The sequence below is a fragment of the Amblyomma americanum genome, chromosome 2, assembly GCF_052857255.1.
Source record: "Amblyomma americanum isolate KBUSLIRL-KWMA chromosome 2, ASM5285725v1, whole genome shotgun sequence".
Taxonomy (NCBI): domain Eukaryota; kingdom Metazoa; phylum Arthropoda; class Arachnida; order Ixodida; family Ixodidae; genus Amblyomma; species Amblyomma americanum.
This window is the reverse complement of record NC_135498.1, coordinates 95563827-95584710: the sequence shown is the minus strand read 5'-3', so window position 1 is coordinate 95584710 and position 20884 is coordinate 95563827. Positions and strand designations below refer to the sequence as shown.

The 20884-nt window shown below is 50.2% G+C and overlaps 1 protein-coding gene across 1 annotated transcript in view; it reads left to right on the top strand.

Moving 5' to 3' along the window:
* LOC144119911 (uncharacterized) overlaps window positions 1–20884 on the top strand; it is a 56742-nt gene that overhangs the window by 18937 nt on the left and 16921 nt on the right. Inside the window, exons 8-10 of the mRNA XM_077652416.1 lie at window positions 665–741; window positions 3952–4060; window positions 7664–7825. Coding sequence (XP_077508542.1) covers window positions 665–741; window positions 3952–4060; window positions 7664–7825 — 348 coding nt within the window. The remainder of the gene's footprint in view (window positions 1–664; window positions 742–3951; window positions 4061–7663; window positions 7826–20884) is intronic.

Genomic DNA, 20884 nt, shown 5'->3' with positions numbered 1-20884 from the left:
TTTTCAAATGTGCCTCAGATATACTGCAGGAGAAGTAATTATGGAGTTTGCTTGCTTCGGAGGCGTTAGAGCGATGACTCGTGCATGAGGAGAAGGGATGCTCCGCTCTAGCACATTGGGCGATGCGATCAAGGCGCAAAAGTGGAATATGCCATGGGCTGCAATACGCGGCAATGCCCCCACGACATCTTTGGGCGTTTTCGTCAAGCAGGAGCGGTGCCTGATTGAAACGAACCAAATGACGGGGTCAGTGTAGGAACCACTTCCTCCTCGCAAGTGACCTTGTGACGTCATCGCAATACGCTCACAGAAGCAGGTAGCGGTTAAATTGATGACTGGTCGCTAGAGGTTTCTCGGCAACAGCAACATTTTTCTCACCAGCCCCGCCGGTGGCTGTGCTTGTAGTAGCCACCTGCTGGGGCAGCGACGCATCGCTCAAACGCTGCACCAATGGGCCAGGAGTGGCATGAGGACTGCCCACGATCTGTGAATGTCGAGGATATCGGTGCCTGCGAAGTTTAAGCAAAGAGGACTCAAGGCCACTGAAGGGAATAATTAACGCTGTCGCTTCATGCCCATTAAGGCGGAGCTCTAAGTTAACACTAAGCCTCGATAATGGGCACCAACTTGTGCTTGTGACTATTTTGCTTGTCTCTTTTGACAGGTTTCCCTTACATGTGAAAACGTTCTACTGGAAATCGGCGAGGCTACCGAAGAGGAGGTTATCCGCCTTGCGCCACTGTAAGAGTTAGTGGACTAAAACATATAGCAGCGAAGCAAGTCTCTTTTTTTTTACATCCGCATAGATTTGAGTTTCTCTTACAAGTCAATCCACATCGAGCTTGACAGACTGATATTCTCTCACCAAATCAAATCAAATCAAATTTATTTCTGCCTTGGAAAGGTACAGACAGCGGAGGCGAGGAAAAAGCTGTAAGCCCCCCATTGATATATTCTACTTTTTGGTGCTGTCGAGGAGAGTGGGTGGTAAGACGGCCTGGTGTTTATGAAGGCGGCGAAGATGCGCAGTAGCAAATGTGTATTTTGAAAAGATTCATCATGTTCAATTTCGCTCTGCCCAGATTTTAGGCCAGCAGACTACAGACGAAGCCTTGGCTTATACATGCAAGCAGCTTAAACTTCAATTTAGGTGAAGACAAGGGAAACTTTTTAAACGCTTAATATAATACGTCGGGAACTCTCTTCAGCGACAAATAACCAAAGCAAAAAAAATCCAGAGATTTTACAATGAGGCGGCGGTGGAAGTCTTTTCAGGAAAGCATAGCCTTGTGAGGCATAGGGTCCTGATTCCGTACACTGAAAATTAGCCCGCTTTGCCCGGCCTCGCCCCTTTTGTTCCTTCTTTCTAAAGGTTTACTTCACCCTTAAAGTTAGGTAGGCAGATGAGATTAAGAAGCTTGCGTGGATACGGTGGCTGCAGCTTGCAAAGGACAGGGTTAGTTGGAAAGACATGGGAGAGGCATTTGCCCTGCAGTGGGCGTCATCATCGTGGCGTCATCATGCAAGCGAGCCTTTCCATGTGGTCCTCGTATGGGAACCTCATCTGGTTTTAGCCGCTCACATGTGCTCACATGTGGAGCCACTTTGGGCAGTCGCAACCAGTGCGTCCTCGTTTGTCTATCTTTTGCAGTCGCACGGGGCAACGCAGACGCGGCCAGAGGCGCTACAGACGCTCACACTTTCCTATCTCGAAGTAGCAGTGAGCCCGCCGAGCCCGGTCTTCCTCTTTCACCTCATGCTTGTGTGTAGTCAGTTCTTGCGTACGCGCCGCGGCGCCTTGGCTCCCCATCGTGGCGTCGGAGTCTCTGCCGTGTTCCTGTCTCTGTTTTTCCTTTCTTTTTCTTTCTTTTTTTCTTTCTCAGGCCCTCTGTCTACGATGCTCAATGCTATAAGACGCGTCCATGCACTGAGCGATCATTTTTGACAAAGAGCAGTCTCGAGTCGATATGTCGAATAAATCCGTTAAGTGTTTTAATGTGGCTCCACACCTTACTATATATATATATATATATATATATATATATATATATATATATATATATATATATATATATATATATATATATATATATATATATATATATATATACGACACAAGCAAACACCCACAGAAACCAAGCAGCATAAAGGATTTTTTTAAATTTCTGGTGTTGATCAATGGATATTACTGATTAATTTAGGGCTTAAAGGTAATTAGAAAAGCATAAGAAAGACAACCACATGCTGCAGGTGGGAACCAAACCGGCGACCTCCGAATTACGCATCCGGTGCTCTACCAACTGAGCTACGGCGACGGCTGTCAGATCTTTTGCTATGGGGGTATTAAGTTTTGACGAGTACCGCAAGAACAGTTGTAAAACCGATGTGTTTAGGTCTCGCTCGTTTCGCTCTGAAAATAAGTTTTTTGGGTGACCTAACCTTGAGAGTGTTAACCATCGCCCCCCTCGTCCATTAGCGGCGGACATAGTACGACCGGTATTACCGCAGGTGTGACGTGGAACGTCATCTAACAGCGAGGGCCGAAACTGTGCGAGAGCTCTCTTATGCTACCTATGGCACCAAGGCAGCCAGAACCGAGGCCCTCGTTAAGGAATTAAACAGGCAAGGGAAGGGAAAGCGGGACTCGTTATACATACGACAATCCAAAAGCCACAGAAACCAAGGAGCATAGGATATTTCGCGCCGGTAGGTAGAAGAGCAGCTTGCCACGAAACCTGCTTTAGACAGACAGACAGACAGACAGACAGACAGACAGACAGACAGACAGACAGACAGACAGACAGACAGACAGACAGACAGACAGACAGACAGACAGAGGGACGGACTGACGGACGGACTGACGGACGGACTGACGGACTGACGGACTGACGGACGGACTGACGGACGGACTGACGGACAGACAGACAGACAGACAGACAGACAGACAGACAGACAGACAGACAGACAGACAGACAGACAGACAGACAGACAGACAGACAGACAGACAGACAGACAGACAGACAGACAGACAGACAGACAGAGGGACGGACTGACGGACGGACGGACAGACAGACAGAGAGACACAGACGGACGGACGGACGGACGGACGGACGGACGGACATAGACAGACAGACAGACAGACAGACAGACAGACAGACAGACAGACAGACAGACAGACAGACAGACAGACAGACAGACGGACGGACGGACGGACGGACGGACGGACGGACCGACCGGACTGGACGGACCAGACAGACGGACCGGACGGACCAGACAGACGGACCGGACGGACCAGACAGACGGATGGACCGGACGGACGGACCGGACAGAGAAACACACGGCTTAATGCGGGGAAAGGCCACTTTAAGTGATAGCGCGCTACAAACGAATTGCTAGCGGGTCAAATGAGAGATAGAGAAAACTTTTATTTATAAAAGAGTTCTTCGCAGGAGCCGGGTCGTCGGGGCCCCTAGTGCAGGGCTACGCTGGCGGCTAAATGAACATTTGGCCTAACCACGCTAAACCGTTGTTGTTTTTTTTTGCTCCAGTCTGCTACCGGCACTCCTCTCTCTCTACTACGCTGGAAGGACTGTCCCAATAACGCTGCCTTGAACACTCGGACTTTAGTGTGCGAACATTTATTTGCGTGCTCTTAAATGGAGGCATGACCAAGCCTCAAAAATCTCGCCTTTTCAGACAAGCATCATGATAATGCTCTTAAGAGCGCGATACACCGGATCAGAGCAGAGCGGATTATTTTTAAAGGAAAGAGCATATTTCCGAGGTTACTTCTAATGTATGGTTCCACATGCTGCTACCGCGAGCACTTCGGATATCTTGTCGACAATCTTTGTTGCGAAACAACTTGGCCACTACAGTTTTCGCTCACTGAACACCTCTTCACAGCCTATCCGGATTTCCACTTGCGGTTTCGGTTTCTCTTTGTTTCAGTTTGCGTGGGCATAATGTCATCGCCGTGCTCTTCGCTCCCACCCCGATGACGCAGGAAGCCCTCGCGAAGCGCCGCATGTCTCTGCTGCCGAACAACTTTCAAGCTCTGGTGAGGACTGCTATTGTTTACTCATGGAATCGGATCTCGCCGGGCACTGTTTTCTACCTCTGCTGCTTACGGAAAGCTTAACCCTTTAGTAGACGTTTTTAGCATACCGAAGAGGTACTAGCGGAGACTTAAACCGGTTTGCCGGACCCCTCCTGCGCATGCGCAGTAGCATTGTTGGCATTGTTGCGCGTGCGCGGCTGGCATACGGTAAAGTACGTCTACGCTAATACGTCTCCGATATTCTAAAGACGTCTAGTAACGGAAAGGCCCAAATCTGTCGCCGCTCTGTACAGCTGCTGCTATACGCCGATATATATGCGCTCAAAGTAGACACCCCGGATCAATGTTCTTCGAGCGGTTTTTCAGCACAGGCAGCGTCGTCGCATACACGCCACGGAATCGCGTGCCCATCACAACTACCAGCAGCCATCGGCAGGCATTCTGAATTTTTCCGCTAATCATCAGTCCCAATTTTGTGAATGAGCATCGGGCATATGAACATAAGTGGGGCTGGTAGATGCGCCTGTGATGCCAGGCCCGTTCAGTAGACACTATTTGGAGGTTGTGGTGATAGTGCGATTTTTTTCAGTATCTTTTCTAACACGTACACACCTAGCTCGTATGGTCTTTTAAATATGAAGTTTTTATTTTTAATGAGCCATATGCAACAAAACAAGAACTGGAAAAAACACGAGTGTCTGCGCTTCCTCACAAATCCTAGCGCTATTCAGAATGTTTGATTCTATTCCAACATGTTATCTCCAGCAACGCTGCACCGTTATGTAATGAAAATTACGTCCATAAGTTTGTTAATATCTGCATGTAAACTTAGGATTCTTTCGATGCGGCACCCTGGATATGACCCAGTTTTATTCAGAAAATCTTATTTTTACAGCATTAACACCGGCTTTTTTTATAAAGATATAGGCTAAAAATTATCCTCTGAATTCCGCAGCAGAAGTCATTGCGTGCAATAAGGGGCACTGCTGTACTTTACCTACAGATAGGAGTAAATGTAACAGGCTTCTGTCGCAAGCACTGACGTGACAGCCTTCCTTAACCGTGTTCACTCTTCGGCTAGGGGACAGTAAATTAGGTAGAAAGTAAGGGATCAACAATACATACAATTCCACTTCACTGATAATCCAAAATTTACAACTAGTAGCGAAATGGTAGACCGAGAAAGGACACAAAACTGGAGGACCACCGCACGTCCTGCGTTTTACTGTCTGTCACTTCACTAGTAATGCACCAGAGGGAGGCACATGCTCGACTCTCTTGGTGACACGGTAGTGATCCCTTGGTTTTTGTCGTCTTCTGGGTTCACATCTTTCGCCGATTTTAGCAGAGAGGCCATCTTTAAAACGCGCCAATGGACTCTCCATCTGTGCTCGAGTCTCTGGTGGTCAGTGGAGTGTAAGTTGCGTGCACTCTAAACATAAAGGAGTAACAAAAGATGAGCTGTCCTCCACCGCACTCCCTGGTATAAAGGGACAGCTTACTCCCTTTTTGCTCCTATATAGGCGTATTGTTTAGAGTTTACGTGTGAATTTTCGGTATGCACGTTGTATGTTCTTAAGTAACCGGAGCTATATTTCCTTCCGCCTACAGTATAGTACCTTTTTCACATTAAAGTGTTGCTCTAAATTACTGTTCCTCAAAAGCTAGCTCGTCGATTTTCTCCAAACAACTCAATCTTCGAGTAGCTGTACTACGTACCGCGGCCAGAGCAAGCGTCCGCAGTGAAGTCGGAAAGAGTGTTACTATCCCGTGCATCGTTCTTATTGCCCCTTCGCAGTAGTTAGTCCCATGCTCGTTACCATTCGAAATTCTACCGTCTGTAAAAGCGCCAGTAAAAAAGAACTAAACGAATGTAGTCGTAATATATTACTGCAGTATGGGGAACTGTGACAGCCATCTCCCTTTTGATCTCACACTAGCCGGATTAAGTCTAATACTGTTGAACCATGCCGTGGTGGCTCAGTGGTTATGGCGCTCGGCTGCAGAGCCGAAAGACGCGGGTTCAATCCCGGCCGCGGCGGTCGAATTTCGATGGTCGGCCGATTCTCATGACTTTGCTAGTGTGACAAAGCAAGAAGCGGTAGATGAAAGGGGATAATCCCTTTCCTCAATGGTCTGAGATAATAGACCTCTCTCACCATTGTGGCGCCGCTCCCTGCATTGTCACGCTATCAGGGTCATGAGAATCGGCCGACGCCATTGAATGGATGGGGGTCCTTTGGTGGGGAAAAACTTTTGCGTTCTTGAGTTGGATCCCACCATAGCTTTCGACCAATGTGCGTTTTTTTTTTTTCGTGGATGGTGCCGGCGCCGCCGGCCTCAAAGCCCCATTTAGGCTCAGAAAATTAATTCTTAAGACAGGGAAATAATATATGCCTTGTTTGCTGCACTCCACCACCAGATGATGCCATAGCATAAAGTTGAATCGCCCGGCCGACAATCTTTTTACGCAAACCATTTCCAATATCCCACCGAACCTGTAGTTATGAAGGTGATAACCATAACATGTTTGAACCTAAAGTTCAATGTGACGCCTTCGGCAATGGCCGGCCAGCATACTGTGCCAGTTCTTTACTGTTCTATATGCAGTTCTGTGCTCTGTTCTGCCTCTTGGTTCCTGTAAGAATCTACGTCCAGACTGCACCTGTCTTTCTTCGGCAGGCACCCCCCTTCGCGCGCGATAAGCGCCCGTGGGTACCGGGGCGATAACCTGAATTTTACATTTCCTTGAGCGAATTTCTTTTTTACCGGAGCACATTTGAGAATGCTAATAATTTCGCGATGTGGGAGCACATTGACGAGTGATCATTTTTAATTATCTTGGGCGTTGTGGTGAAAAAAAGAAAGCAGACACGCTTCGGGCAATATTTTTTGGTCACTCTTAGAAGAGGCGACGGGGCGAGAGGTTGGTCTTATTTGGGCCTTGAATTTCTTTTCCATATTTCGTGGGAAAAAAGTGGTCGGCATAGTGTAGTTAAATAAATTATCCTATTTTTCGGAAATTTTGAAATTGTTGTCTGAGACACCTGTTGTGTTTATATTGAGATATTATGGTCATACGGCAGCCTGCCTCGATACGTTTTTTTTTTTTTTTAATGCGAAAGCATTTCATGCCTCACGCAAAGGAAATCCGTCACCGGAAGTTGTTCGCAGATTGTGTTCAAAAATATCTCCACAGAAAGTGATATCTCTCACGTGAACTCATTCCAAAAAAAAAATTCGCCGGCAGTGGAGTCGGCACGTAGATGCCAGGCGCGCAACGCATATGTGCCAGGAAGTGTCTGGTTCAAGCGTAAGTAAACGCGTTGTGGTGTATACGACGGTAATGTGTGTTGTGTTGGGACACCAATGACTTTCAAAATGTTTCCCGCGTCATCCAAGGGTCATATGACAATTATGACTATCAAAAAAAAGTTGCTGAAATTCAAACGCAAATGCTTTCACATTTCCCCAATGCTGCAGTCTGCAGTGCTCTCCAAGTTTTTTGTTTTTTGTGACATGTGATGCTTAGCTGATTGTTCTTTTGTTATACGCTTTATTTTTTGCTATTTTCTTTCTCGCTCTCTCCGATTTCTGCCTAAGACTGCAGGCGACGGAAAGGCCCTTGCGGCGGCTAGGAAGCATGCGAAAAAAGTGTGCGTCATGTTCACCGTGGCGGCGCTCAAGTCGACTGGTGTCGCCAAGAGCAGCGCGAACCCAGTCAACCAGCCTGCGACCAGCGTGGTAGCGGTGCACCAGTCAGTGGTAAGCGCTCAGCTTCTAGGCCTCCAGCTGCGAATCCTGCGACTTGACTGACGTTAGTACTCCTATGAATATCGGGCACTTGTTGACATCGCGCGAAGTGAGAGCGACGTGCGCAAGCGCCTGGGCGTGTGTTACGGAAAGGTGAGGTCACTGCTAACATAACGTAGTTGTACGTACAATCACCAGGTTACAGAGTTGCCAAGGCGAAACGCAGAGCCCTTTGACTTAAACAGCTACAAACCTTCTTATATAGAGTCCATGTGTTAGGAAACGGTTGTCTGACTGGGCCATAATTGGGGGGATTACGTATTGTTCGACGCCCTTGGAGAATAACGCGTACTGCGTTCAAGTTGAAAATCTCGAGATTGTTAAGCATCCAAGCGCTCGGTAACAGTATCAGTGAGACAAATGCAGTAAGAAAGATGCATAAATATAAATCTGAAAGACAAATGAAGAAACAGAAGATTCCAGAAGATAATGGAGACTTCCAGATTGTGCCGTCATTCGTAACCTCCCGAAATGTGGCCACTGGGCAAACGTAAAACCTCTAGGCGAAGCCAATAGCTGCTCGCTCAAAATAGGGTGTACGATGTGATTCTAAAAAATGTAGGCCTGTTTTGTATAACTATTAATCGCAAGTGCGGAACGTGACTACCACTACTACACTGTCTTACTTTTAATTGCTACTGTTGTTCTTATTAGCCAGGACTATATAACGATAGTAGTCATAACTAAAGTTATGGATTTCCGATTTCTGCACTGTAGTGCATTTTCTTTTGTTATTAGTAACTGCCTTGGTGTCATGAGCTGTTATTGTCAAATACATAAAAATCTTAGGACGGCGAACTGTATTCATGCGACAGTAATGCGCTGGCTGCAATTGTCCCCCATTTGCACGAAGTGATGAGACGGAGATTGATTATAGTTCTTGAAGCTCCGCTGTACGCGTACGACTCCTCGCTTCTGCAGCTCTTGCCAAACGTCCTTGCAACTCATAGTCCCTTTCAACTGCGTGTTGCCCACGCCATGTATGCGCCACCGCGGCAATTTGTAGTTGCCTTTGCTCGCGAGTTTCGGCTGCACGTCTTCGTCGCATAGCCGTGGCATAAAACCGTCAACGCCCCTGTACAGGATCACTCGGTACTACTCGTAGAATATGCGGCGTCGTCCGTGGTTACTTTTAACTACACAGCTCAGAAAACACAAGTGCACCCACTAACTCGACTCGGATCGCGCGACGCCTGTCCGAACGCGAATGAAGTGCATCTTCTGACGGCCGAACAGCCACTAAGCGGGCCCGATTTGCGCCTCTAACTTGAAACCTTCGAGTCTCTACCAGCCGTGGTTACCCTTCAGAAGCCAGGCCTGGGCGCCATACTTTCATATTAGACGACGTTCCAACAGGATCCCGCGTCTTGTCTTCTCGTACTCAAAGCATACACAGCCAACTTGGTGGATCTCGACCTCCAACTCGAATACTCCTATGTGACGGTAACTATCCTACCACCCCGCCGTAGAGATCTATCGTTGCATGTACTCAGCGTGCACTGCTGTCCCAAATTGAAGCGAGCGAGTCACTTTCGTGGACCTATTCTTCCGCGCGCTGAGAGTAGCGGGTAGCGATCCCCTCCTGATTGTGGGCGACTTTAACGATAACAGTCAGCTGCAGAAGTATCGAAAAGAGAAGTCGCCCGGACGTAAGCTGGCGGAACTTGCATCCACGTTGGGCCTCACCCTCCCCACGGACCCCGTCCACCATACCCGGCTAAGAAACTCCGTGACAAGGGATACGTGTCCGTGCTCAACCTTCACTCGCAACATACGACACTCAGGCTAGCTGAACACCGAGACCACTGCATCCTTAACAATACACTACGCACACGCCCCCTCAAGTGTCCCACAACACAAGCCCGTATCCCAGATTGGACGAAACTCAGGTAGTATTTAGACTCACTTGGTAACACACCCATTTCCGAGCAAGGCTACACAGCATGGTCCCAACAGCTGCTGAGACAACTTCGCTCGCATGAAGCTCTGATCCAGCTCTCAAAGGTGCTCACGGACGTGGATAACCACCTCCTACATCTCTTGGAAGCCCGTCGCAGCCTCTTCCGCCGTTGGAGACACCAGAAACACAATAGAAAGCTTAAAGCTCGAATTGCCGAGCTAACCCAGAAAGCAGCCGGGTACGCGGCCCAACTTGCCGACTCCAACTGGGTGTATAGATGCAACACGGCCGCGCGACAAATTTCCAGCCGCAACACATGGCGCCTCTTTCGAGCCCTGATCGACCTGACCGAAACACGAACCAAAACACAAACATTTGCAGCGAGCTATGCACGCTTTCCCTGTCAACACGACTCATCTGGGACAGAAACTTCGGGATCAGTACCTGTGTACAGCCCAAGACCTCCGTGGATCTGCACACTCTTATACGGGTAAAGAGGACATGGAGCTGGATTAAACTTTCCAGCTCCATCACCTCCGGGCCGCTCTCGCCAAAGTAAAGCGGGGTATTGCGCCGGGAAGGGGAAGGTCGCAGTCAAGCTTTTGACGAACCTGCTCGACTTGGCATACCAGTCACTTCTCGACTACATCAATGCGATTTAACACGGGAGCATCCGCTACCATTCGACTGGAAAAACGGCTCTGGCAACCGTTATTCCTAAAGCAGGCAAACCAATTGACACAGATAACCTCCGCCCCACCTCTCTCACCTCCTGTCTGGACCAACCAATGGAGACGATGATACGGGCGCAATCATCTGCATATCTTAAGAAAAACATGTCTTTGCGAGCACTTTCTTCGGATTCCGCCCACACAGATCCGCACAGGATGTCCTCCCGCAACTCAATCGGAGGTCCTTGACCCCAACGATGCCCCCATAATGACCGGGTAGCACTCGCCTTGGATCTTAAAGAGGCATTTGACAATGTAACACACGAGATCATACTCACGAAGATAAGCTAAACTGACTGTGAGCTCAATACATTCCGATACATACGCCAATTTCTAAAGGATCGTCAACCCCGAATCCGTATTCAAGAGAGAGAGCATGGTACTTACCTACTGGGCACGCGGGTAACTCCCCAAGGAGCGGTACTTCCACCACTGCTCTTCAATCTGGCTATGATGCACCTGCCGGCCCAGCTGCGTGGTGTCGCCGGCGTGCAGCACGACCTGTACGCCGATGACCTCTCCCTGTGGGCCAAGCAGGGCAACATAGGGTACACTGAAACCAGCGTGCAAACAGCGGCGACAATAGTATACCGCTACGCCTGCCGCTGCGGTCTTCAATGTTCCCCTCAAAAATCGGAAGTTGTGCACCACCACCCCTCGCCGAACTGCACCACTCAAATCTCTCTTTCTCTTGGCAGTGGTCCTACACGCGGAACTTACGGGATACGGGTACTCGGACTCTACATCCACAAGCACGGCCAGACACTACATTGGCCAAATTACCTAAGGGGGGGGGGGGGACCAGGTGGTCCGCATGGTCCGCCGGGTATCCAGTAAACGCGGAGGGGGGGGGGGGTATGAAGTAAGGATGCCTTGTGGCTGGCAAACGCCTTCGTGACCTGTCGAATTCTCTATTCGACTCCTTATCTCCACCTACGGAAACAAGAGGAGGGAGCCCTTGGGGTCATTTTTCGCAAAATTATTAATCATGCTCTGGACCTCCCCATCACCACTTCAAACAGCCGTCTTATGGCCCTTAGGGTGGTGAGTACTTTCCGGGAGCTCCGGGAGGTGCACCTTAGAAACCAGTACACGCGCTTGTCGCGAACCAAGTCGGGTCGCCGCCTTCTTTGCTCGACTCCATATCTAACGCATCACTCTCACGGAAGAAAGGTTTCACATCCCAGAACTGTGGAAACGCGCCTTACATGTGCTGCCTCTCCCAGCCAACACTTCACTTGAAGGTCACAATGGTGGGCGCCTTGCACGAGCGGAAGCCCTAGCACGACATTATTGCAACAGGTGTGTACTACGTGGACGCCTGCGGCCCTCACCACGGGAGCTGGTACACAGCCGCTGTAGTTCACAACAGCAACACAGTTAACGGCCTCGCCTTCAGAGCCCGCAGTGCAACACATGCAGAAGAGGTCGTGATTGCTCTCGCGGCCTCATATTCTGATTAAAAATACACAATCACCGATTCCCGAGGGGCCTGTCGGAAAGTCTAACAAGGCTGGGCTCCCTTCCTAGCCTATTCATCAACCAAAATTACATACGGAATTCGGACCTCGCACACCGTTACCTTACATGGGCCACTGCTCATCAGTGGTTGACAGGAAACGAGACAGCAGACGCGGCCGCCCGCGCGCTCTCTCACCGGGCTGTTTGCTCCTCCCCACCCGATCTGGACCCCGATTTTAATCCGGTCTATACTTTCAAAGATATTACAAGATACTATCAAGATAGTCATCGCCTTTATACCCCCGCTTATTTAAAGGCCTCAAAAAGACGGATGAGCGGCTCCTTCTCCGCCTTCTCACTAATACATTGCTGCGCCCGGCAGCCTTAAAACATTTTGACCCCTCTCTCAGTGGCAGCTGCCCGCACTGTAGAGCGGTGTCTTGGTACACCTACCACATGGTGTGGGCCTGCCCCTCCAACTCGGCTATTCTCCCCATCCCCAGCCCCAACCCGGGAGGACTGGGAGGCGACCCTGCTCGGTTGCCACGACTTAGTCCCAACAATCCAGTCTGGCGCGCCCGTGCGGTGGTCACCGCTACTGAGGTCCCAAACTAGGCTACGTACCTCCACCTAGTGCTTGTAAGGACCGGTCTCTAGCGGGCTGATCCAAGCATACCTGCTGTCAACTGTATACCCAATAAATGTTTTCACCTCCCCCTCCCCCCCCCCCCCCCCCCCCGACGTGTTAGAGCGCTGTGCGCGCCTTCTGCTCTCATGTATGGCGCGGTTGCTTCCATTGGTCAGGAACGGTTGACGTATGACGGGCAGCCCCTCCTTTTCCTTCTGGCCAAGCTACACCTGTGCTTGCATCCCTGCGGCATCTTCCAGTCAGGCGCCTGCTCCCCTTCCACTTGCGTCGGCCTCCTTTCCTCTGCTCTCATCTTTTTCGCTGCACAAAAGTCGACTGACGGCTTTTCGTTAGCATGACTCTTCTAATTCCAACACATTAATTATTTAATGACTGTCAGGCCAACATGCAGGAACATGCCCAGCTTTCCTGGACTTTCAAACTAGCGCTCGCTGTTAGCGGCCAGTGGTGCACACTGCGTAACTCAGTGGGTACACTTTAGAGGTGGAATTTAGAGAAAACCAGACATTCTCGAGATATACTACTCGAACTTGGTGATTACAATGGCCAACCCTTCCTCTTCGCCACAAAATTCGACCTATAAGAGGCTTCCGGAACTTCGCCAGCTATGTCTTACGGCTAAAGAAACTCAATGGGATGTGTTGAACATTCCTACCGATTCTTACTGTGCAGCGCCACGCGGCTCATGGTGGCACTCGTGTGAACTAAAAGCGCTTTTGCAGATTTTCTAGTCTTACGAGGTTGTTTCTTATCGGAAGTCCATAAGCCATTCGCGCCACGAGGTGTTAGTCATTCATCCCTCTTTTGAAAATCAGGCATGAAAATTGGTTTGCTTGTTTTTAAAGAAAGGAAATGGCGCAGTATTTGTCTCGCATATCGGCGGACACCTGAACCGCGCCGTAAGGGAAAGGGATAAAGGAGGGAGTGAAAGAAAGAAGAAATGAAGAGGTGCCATAGTGGAGGGCTCCGGATTAGTGTCGACCACCTGGGGATCTTTAACGTGCACTGACATCCGACAGCACACGGGCGCCTTAGCGTTTCGCCTCAATTGAAACGCAGCCGCCGCGGTCGGGTTGGAGCACGGGAACTCCGGATCAATAGCCGGGCCCTCTAACCACTCATCCATTGCGGCGGGTATATGAAGCCACTTTCTGTACATAGTAGAGTACCTCAATGCCAGCGCCGCCGCTCCACGGGTGGAGACAACTTAAGCGACGCCGCCATATTGAATCACAACTGGCCTCTCTCATGTACCGCGAAGTGCTCGACTGGTAGCCTAGTGTAGCTCTCGCTGCAAAAGGCCGTTCAAGTTAAAGCACTTTGAAGCGCACCGAGAGCATGAACGGCGCCGTTACAAATGCTAGCGCCGCTGAAGTTGTCTCCACCCGGCCGCTGGCATTGAGGCACCCTAGTACATAGGAGACAGAAGCGTCATCTGGGAGTCTGGGACGCAGTTGTGGGCGGCACCTTGCGAATTTTGTTTGCATGAGATATTCGTGCTCTGAGTAGTTCATATAAACCCAGTAAATGGTGTGACAGTCTGCTAGCCTCGGACTTTCCGATCATTATAAAGCCGGAATAGTGGTACACAGGCCGCAGCCTTACCCTAGAAAGTGGAGTGGTTTGTTAGGCGAACTGGAAATTTTTCGCGTTCTCATTCGTAGTTCTTATTTTTCTTTGTTCTTTTCTGCCCAAAGTAATCATTAAAGTCAGTACAAATTCCCTATTGTTCGGTGCAGCTTTTATCTATTATGTCCTTCTGGAAACCCGCGTGAAACAGAAATTAACTCTAAGAATTGTTATGAATTACACAACTTCGGGCCAATGGGCCAGCACGTGTTTAAAGAAAAGATGCGCGATTTGGCACATGATGTAAGAAAGAATGCAGACGGCACGAGTGCTACTAGCAACCGTGAAGTAAAATTTCAAGTTTCACTCCTTATCAGAAAGGTGCGCCCCTGAGCGTGGTGTCTCCACTACAGAAAAATGAGCAAAGAAAAATTGGCACATTCGACGTTCGAAATTACGATCACAATCAAAGAACCGAAGAATGAATTATCGAAAAACTGTCGTCACGTCGTGGTCGAAAAAGAGCCCCTTTACCCAAGTGCCAACGAGGGCTCGCTTATACACGACTTATGCCTGACCCAAGACCTACACACCTGCACAGACGGCGGGGTCCTGTGGAACTGGGTGCGCCAAGTTTTGTTAAATTTTCTGCCGATGAGGACGCTCGATTGCCCTCTTTGTCTGCTGTGACCATCATCGTCTGCCATTTTGTGCGCGCTATTCAATTCATTTTTTCGTCTTTTTCTGCTGTTTTCACATCAGCGATGAAAATAGCTATAATAACGACTTTTTCCGCTTTAGAAGAGTATAAAAAAGCGTCTTCTTTTTTCACCACATTCTTTTCGTCGGCACCACCGTGCTTATCATAGATAAATGGATGATAATGACCGCGTGGAACAACGATGACTGCCTTGTGTGAAATAAAATGATAGAGGAGACCATTTTTCCAACAGGTATACATTAGTGCTACGCCACCGGCAATAGACACAGCATCAACATAACAGTAGAGGGCCAAACAGTGCCAAAAGTCGAGCAGATTAGGATCCTGGGGCTATTTCTACAAGCGGACGGGTACAATGATACAACGATAAAGAAATTGAGTGCGTACGCCACGCAAGTCATGGGTCTGTTCAGGAGAATCGCACTCATGGGTCGAGGCCTTAAAGAACGAAGCCTCCTGAAACTAATGTAGGCTTACATCACTAGCCGCATATGCTACGCCACCCCATTCCTAAACATCAGATCGGACGAAAAGCAGAAAATAGACGCACTCATCAGACGATGCGTGAAGAGGGCTCTGGGACTCCCCATCTCGACCTCTACTGAACGCCTCCTCGAAATGGGTGTGCACAATAATTGGACGGAGCTAGCGGAGGCTGTGCGCATGGCACAACTGGAAAGATTAAGCAAATCTACCACGGGCAGAACCATCCTTGGCTGGGTGGGGCTGCAGTCAGACAGGGGGACATGCCAACACGCGGACATTCCACGAGGATGCCGCGAACACATAACAGTGCCCCCGCTACCTAAAAACATGCACCCCACATACAACGGGGAGAGGAGACGGAAGAGGGCCGAGACTCTCGCAAAAAACGCAGACAAAATAGGGCCGAAAGGAGTCGCCTACGTGGACGCGGCTAGCGGAAAGTTGGGGGCGGCGGTGGCTGCGGTCGTTGACGGCCGCGGCGTACTCGTCGCCGCCGCTTCCGTTAGAAGTCGAAACATAGACACGGCCGAAGAAGTTGCAATAGCGCTCGCTTGCGTTGGCACGGAAGCCAGTACGATAATTAGCGACAGCAAAACAGCAGTCTGGAACTTTGGAAAAGGGAGGGTCTCGAAGGAGGCAGTCAAAATCTTGGAAAAGGGAAAACTCGATAGACGAGTTCGAATAATTTGGACCCCCGCGCACGAATCCGTCCCCGGCAACGAGGCGGCGCACGAGCTAGCCCGAGCACTCTACTTCCGGGCAGCCGCAGAGCCGCCTGGTTGCGAAGGGATGGACGAGAGGCTGCAGACATACAAAGAGATCATAGAGCACTATAGACTTGGTAGACGGTCCCTGCCACCACCGGACCGAGCGCTAACAAACAGGGAGGCAGTCGCATGGCGGCGCCTGCAAGCTGGGAACTTCCCGAACCCCGTCTGGCTCTACCACACGCAAGTGGAGGAAAGAGCCGACGATAAATGCGCGACATGTGGAGAGAGGGGTACTTTAGACCACATAATCTGGCAATGCCCTGGTTCCCCGGGCGCCAAGGAGAACATAAGAAGTAGAGAAGCCTGGGAACTGATGCTGCGAAGCGAGTCCCTCGCCCACCAGCAGCAAGCCATCCGCCTGGCGGCTAAAGCAGCGAAGAAACACTGTCGCTTCGCCTGTCTTTAGTCGCGGAGACCCCGGCCCCCGTTCTCCAGGCCTGCGTGCCGGGGATGGGGAGTAGGGGGTCTCCTACATCGGTGGAAAATAAAGTTCTTACTCACTCACTCACCGTTAGCACAACGTGTACCGTGTTACCTTTACCGGAGTACCGGGAGCCCGCCGACTGCTGGTGAGCACGCGCTGATTGGTCCCGATGCTGCAGGCACGCGCGTAGCTGCTGGGTACCTGGCGCCATCTGGTGCCGTGAAGACGATATGCGCATACGCATAATAATTTGTTTTTAGGGAAAGGAAATGGCGCAGTATCTGTCTCAATTGGTGGACACCTGAACCACGCCGTAAGGGATGGGATAGAGGAGGGAGTGAAAGAAGAAATGAAGAGGTGCCATAGTGGAGGGCTCCGGATTAGTTTCGACCACCTGGGGATCTTTAACGTGCACTGACATCCGACAGCACACGGGCGCCTTAGCGTTTTGCCTCCGGTCGGGTTCGAGCCCGGGAACTCTGGATCAGTAGCCGAGCGCTCTAACCACTGAGCCACCGCGGCGAGTGGCTCAGTGCATTGGCTCATGCGCATTGGTTGCGCGCGGGCTCCCGGTACTGCGGTACCGGTAACGGTAACACAGTGCACGGTATGCTGAAGGTGTCTAATGTTTGTATCGTAGCGGCAAAACGCATGAACTAGAATATGCGCGCTGAAGCAGCACCATCTGTGCACGTCTGTAGTTCAGCAGGTCTTGGACTAACCTTTACAATAGTTGCAGTTTCCCAGATGTCTCGAGCCTTGTAATCCATTTGTCAATGTCTGTGGCTTTCTTAAACTCACGGTATCACGTGCGTTCCCTGCACTTCTCTAATGCTGCGGAAAATTGGCGCCATAATCTTATTTCAGGGACCAATAATGCCGTCGCAGCCGGCAGTTAAGGCACGGACGGGTCTCTCTAAAGTATACATAGCTTGCACGTGACGTCGTCGCGTCAGCGAGATCGCTACTGACGCAACATCGCTGCTACGGCGACCATATGAAGAACCGCTTGGCTGTCGCGCACGCTTTGAGACGCGGATAAATAAGGTGTTTCGTGTGGCGACATGCTCCCTCCCGCTTTTTGCGTGGAAATTCCTTCTATTCGAGCGTGCAGTCCCTTCACGATGACTACAAATTGGAATTATCCGTATCAGTGCACGTTCGATGCGAGCAAAAAGTTCTGCAGCGCGAGTTTACATCGGTCCCTCACGACTGGAAGCAGAAAAAAGCGCAGGCGTTAGTCTGTTTCCGGACACCACATGGTGACACTATCAGCTACTTTGCGACCCTCGATTGAATGTGAACAGATAGCTATAACCACATATTTTCTTCGTTACTGCGTAGGTGAGTGCTTGTCAGCAATGTAGAAGAGCGCGCTCAGAGATGAAGTTGGTACGACCTTCTGTAAACTTAAAAACTGCGCAAAAGTCCTGACAAGCAAAAGAAGCACACGAGACGATGTGAGCTCATTACGCTGGGTGAAGTTAGTTCCTTTTTTTTTGCTGCTGAAACACAGGTCACAGAAGCCGTGATTTCTGGCGTCAGCAAATCTGCGCGTGGCTAGGGTGCCTCGATTCGGAACGATGCATCGAGGCACACTACGCACGTCTCGATCGGTGTCCCCGCCGTGTCGTCCTCGGGATGCTGTACGCCTCAGCTCGCCGCTTTGCATGTGCTGCATAGTATATCATTGTTCGCTGGCGTCGTGCGAAGTCTTCACGCTCCATGCGTCTTGATTCAAGGACGGAGGCAAGTCAGGATTTGTCTCGAGATATATGGGCAGTCGCCAATTCAACGCCGACAAACGTAGGGCGACACAAAATGGGGCTTTTAATCGGATGGCCAAGAAGACCAGCAGCGCGCGTCCGAGCGGGAACGTCGTGTCCCTCACTCCCACACGAGCCCCGTCATGCCGCTCGGTCAACACAAGGAGTGATGATCGCCGACGAATCGAAACGGGCGGCCGTACTGGTATGGATGAAATTTCGTGATTTCCCACACAACCGCGAGACACTCCTTTTACGTGGTGAAATAATTCACTTCGGAACGGGACAAAGTGCGACTTGCGCGTGCGATCACGCGTTTCGCAACGTCTTGTCATTGCACAATCACCGCATCGAGGCCAACATTGCTGCCATCTGTGTGCAGTTCTGTTTCGGCTTCTTCGTCGAAGTTGCCAAGGACAGGCGTAGATTGGAGGCGGGCCTTAAGTTCTGTGAAAGCTTTTTCCTGATCCTGGCCTCAGAAGAAGAGTTCGGAGTCTTTTGTCAAGCAAGTCAGCGGCTCTGGGAGCTTGGAGAAGTTTTGGACGGACCTCCGAAAATAGGCGCAAAGCCCTAGAAAACGCCGCAAGCTTCGTTTATCTGTTGGCTGGGGAAATGAAGCAACGGCGGCCGTCCTTTCTGGGTCGGGGCTAACGCCCTGAGCGCTCACAATAGGGCCAAGAAACTTGAGCGCCCTAAATGCGAAGTGGCACTTTTCAGGCTTGAGAGACAGACCCGCGGAACGAATTTCCTCAAAAACAGCACTCAAGCGTTTCAGGTGCTCCTCGAACGTGTCGGAGAAAATCACGACGTCGTCGGGATACACAAGGCAGGACTGTCACTTCAGGTCAGTTAGTACGGTGTCCATCATACGTTGGAACGTTGCAGAGGCTCAGCACAAGCCGAAGGGAAGCACCTTAAATTCGTACAATTCATCAGGAGTAACGAATATTATGATTATGAAATCTTTGTTTGCCATCAAATACAGATGGGGGGATTGTAGAAAAAAGCTGTCCTTGGACAGCTTGACGGGTCCACAATCCCTTATTTTGGCAGAGTGGCGGCAACACGTAACATATTCTTGATATGCAAACATATACATACATATTTAATATGATACAGACTTAGTACTCGTAAATGAAAACAACAGAAAACAAAAAGAACAGAAAAGAACAGCGGAACTCACTTCTACAAATCCAAACGAAAGCAACAGCAAGGCTAGATAACATTACATAGAAACCGAATACATTTGCCGGAGGTCCTTGTAGGTTGCCGTGAAGGCGGTCTTTTCTCGGTCACGTTCGTCGACCTCGATTTTCCAATAACCGCTACGCAGGTCGAGTGACGAAAAGTAGGTAGCATGGCGGAGGCGGTCTAATGAGTCATCAATGTGCGGCAGTGGATATACATCCTTTTTGGTAACGCTGCTGAGACGTCTATAATCTTCGCAGAATCGTAGGCTGCCGTCTTTCTTTGTGACGAGAACAACAGGTGATGCCAAGGGGCTCGTCGATGGTTGTATGACGTCGTCGCGGAGCATTTCGGCAACTTGGCGGCGGATGGCATCACGTTCCTTCGACAAAACACGACAAGGACGCTGACATAGCAGTCTCTGGTCACTATCGACGATAATGCGGTGCTATGTTATTGGCGTCTGACAAACCTTAGAGGTTGACGCAACAGTCCGGAACGAGTCAATAGGGCTTTCCACGCGGCGTTTCTGATTGGTCAGAAGGACAGGGTTCACGTCGGTCTTAATGGCTGTTGCCGTGCCCTGTTCCGCTGTTCCGGGGTCCGTTGTGGATAAGGCACATTGGACGGCATGCTCACCAAGTTCTTCAGAATGGGTAATCGCTATGTTTTTCGTCAAATGTTGGGGTGCGCAACTAAAGTTGGTCACTGAGAACTCGCTACACGCGTGAACAAGGTCGACAAGGGCGCGAGTAACGCAAACTTGCCGAGACAGCAGCAGCGACATGTTCGCTTCGGCAATGCCCTGAGTACCAAAGCTGGTATCACACTGGACTGTGACAAACTTGCTTGCTCTCGGCGGTATCGCTGTACGGTCGTCAGAGATGCGCAGTGCTGCCCTTTGCGGCTCGGGGTCGGTATCAACGGCTCGCTGTGTCGAAAACGATACCAATTGCTCATGCAAGTTGTGGACCGCCCCATACTCTTTAAGGAAGTCCATGCCGAGAATCAGTTCTTTGGAACACTCTCGTAGCACGGCGAAGGAGCCAATAAAAGTTGCACCTCGGATCTTTATGCGGCAGGTGCAGACGCCAACCGGCGTTACCACATGGCAACCAGCTGGGCGCATCTGCAGCCATGCCAAGGTGTTAGAACCTTCCTGAGGTTCGTGGTTAGGTGGCTGCTCATGACAGAAAAGTCGGCTCCAGTATCCACTAGTGCTGACACGTCATAGCCATCGGCGGCAACAAGAATTTCGGCAGCGGAAACAATTCTTTGACAACTCGTCGGCGAGGTCTTTGGTGCCTCGTCGATGGGCCGTCGCTGAGGTCGTCGGTGTGGTCGTC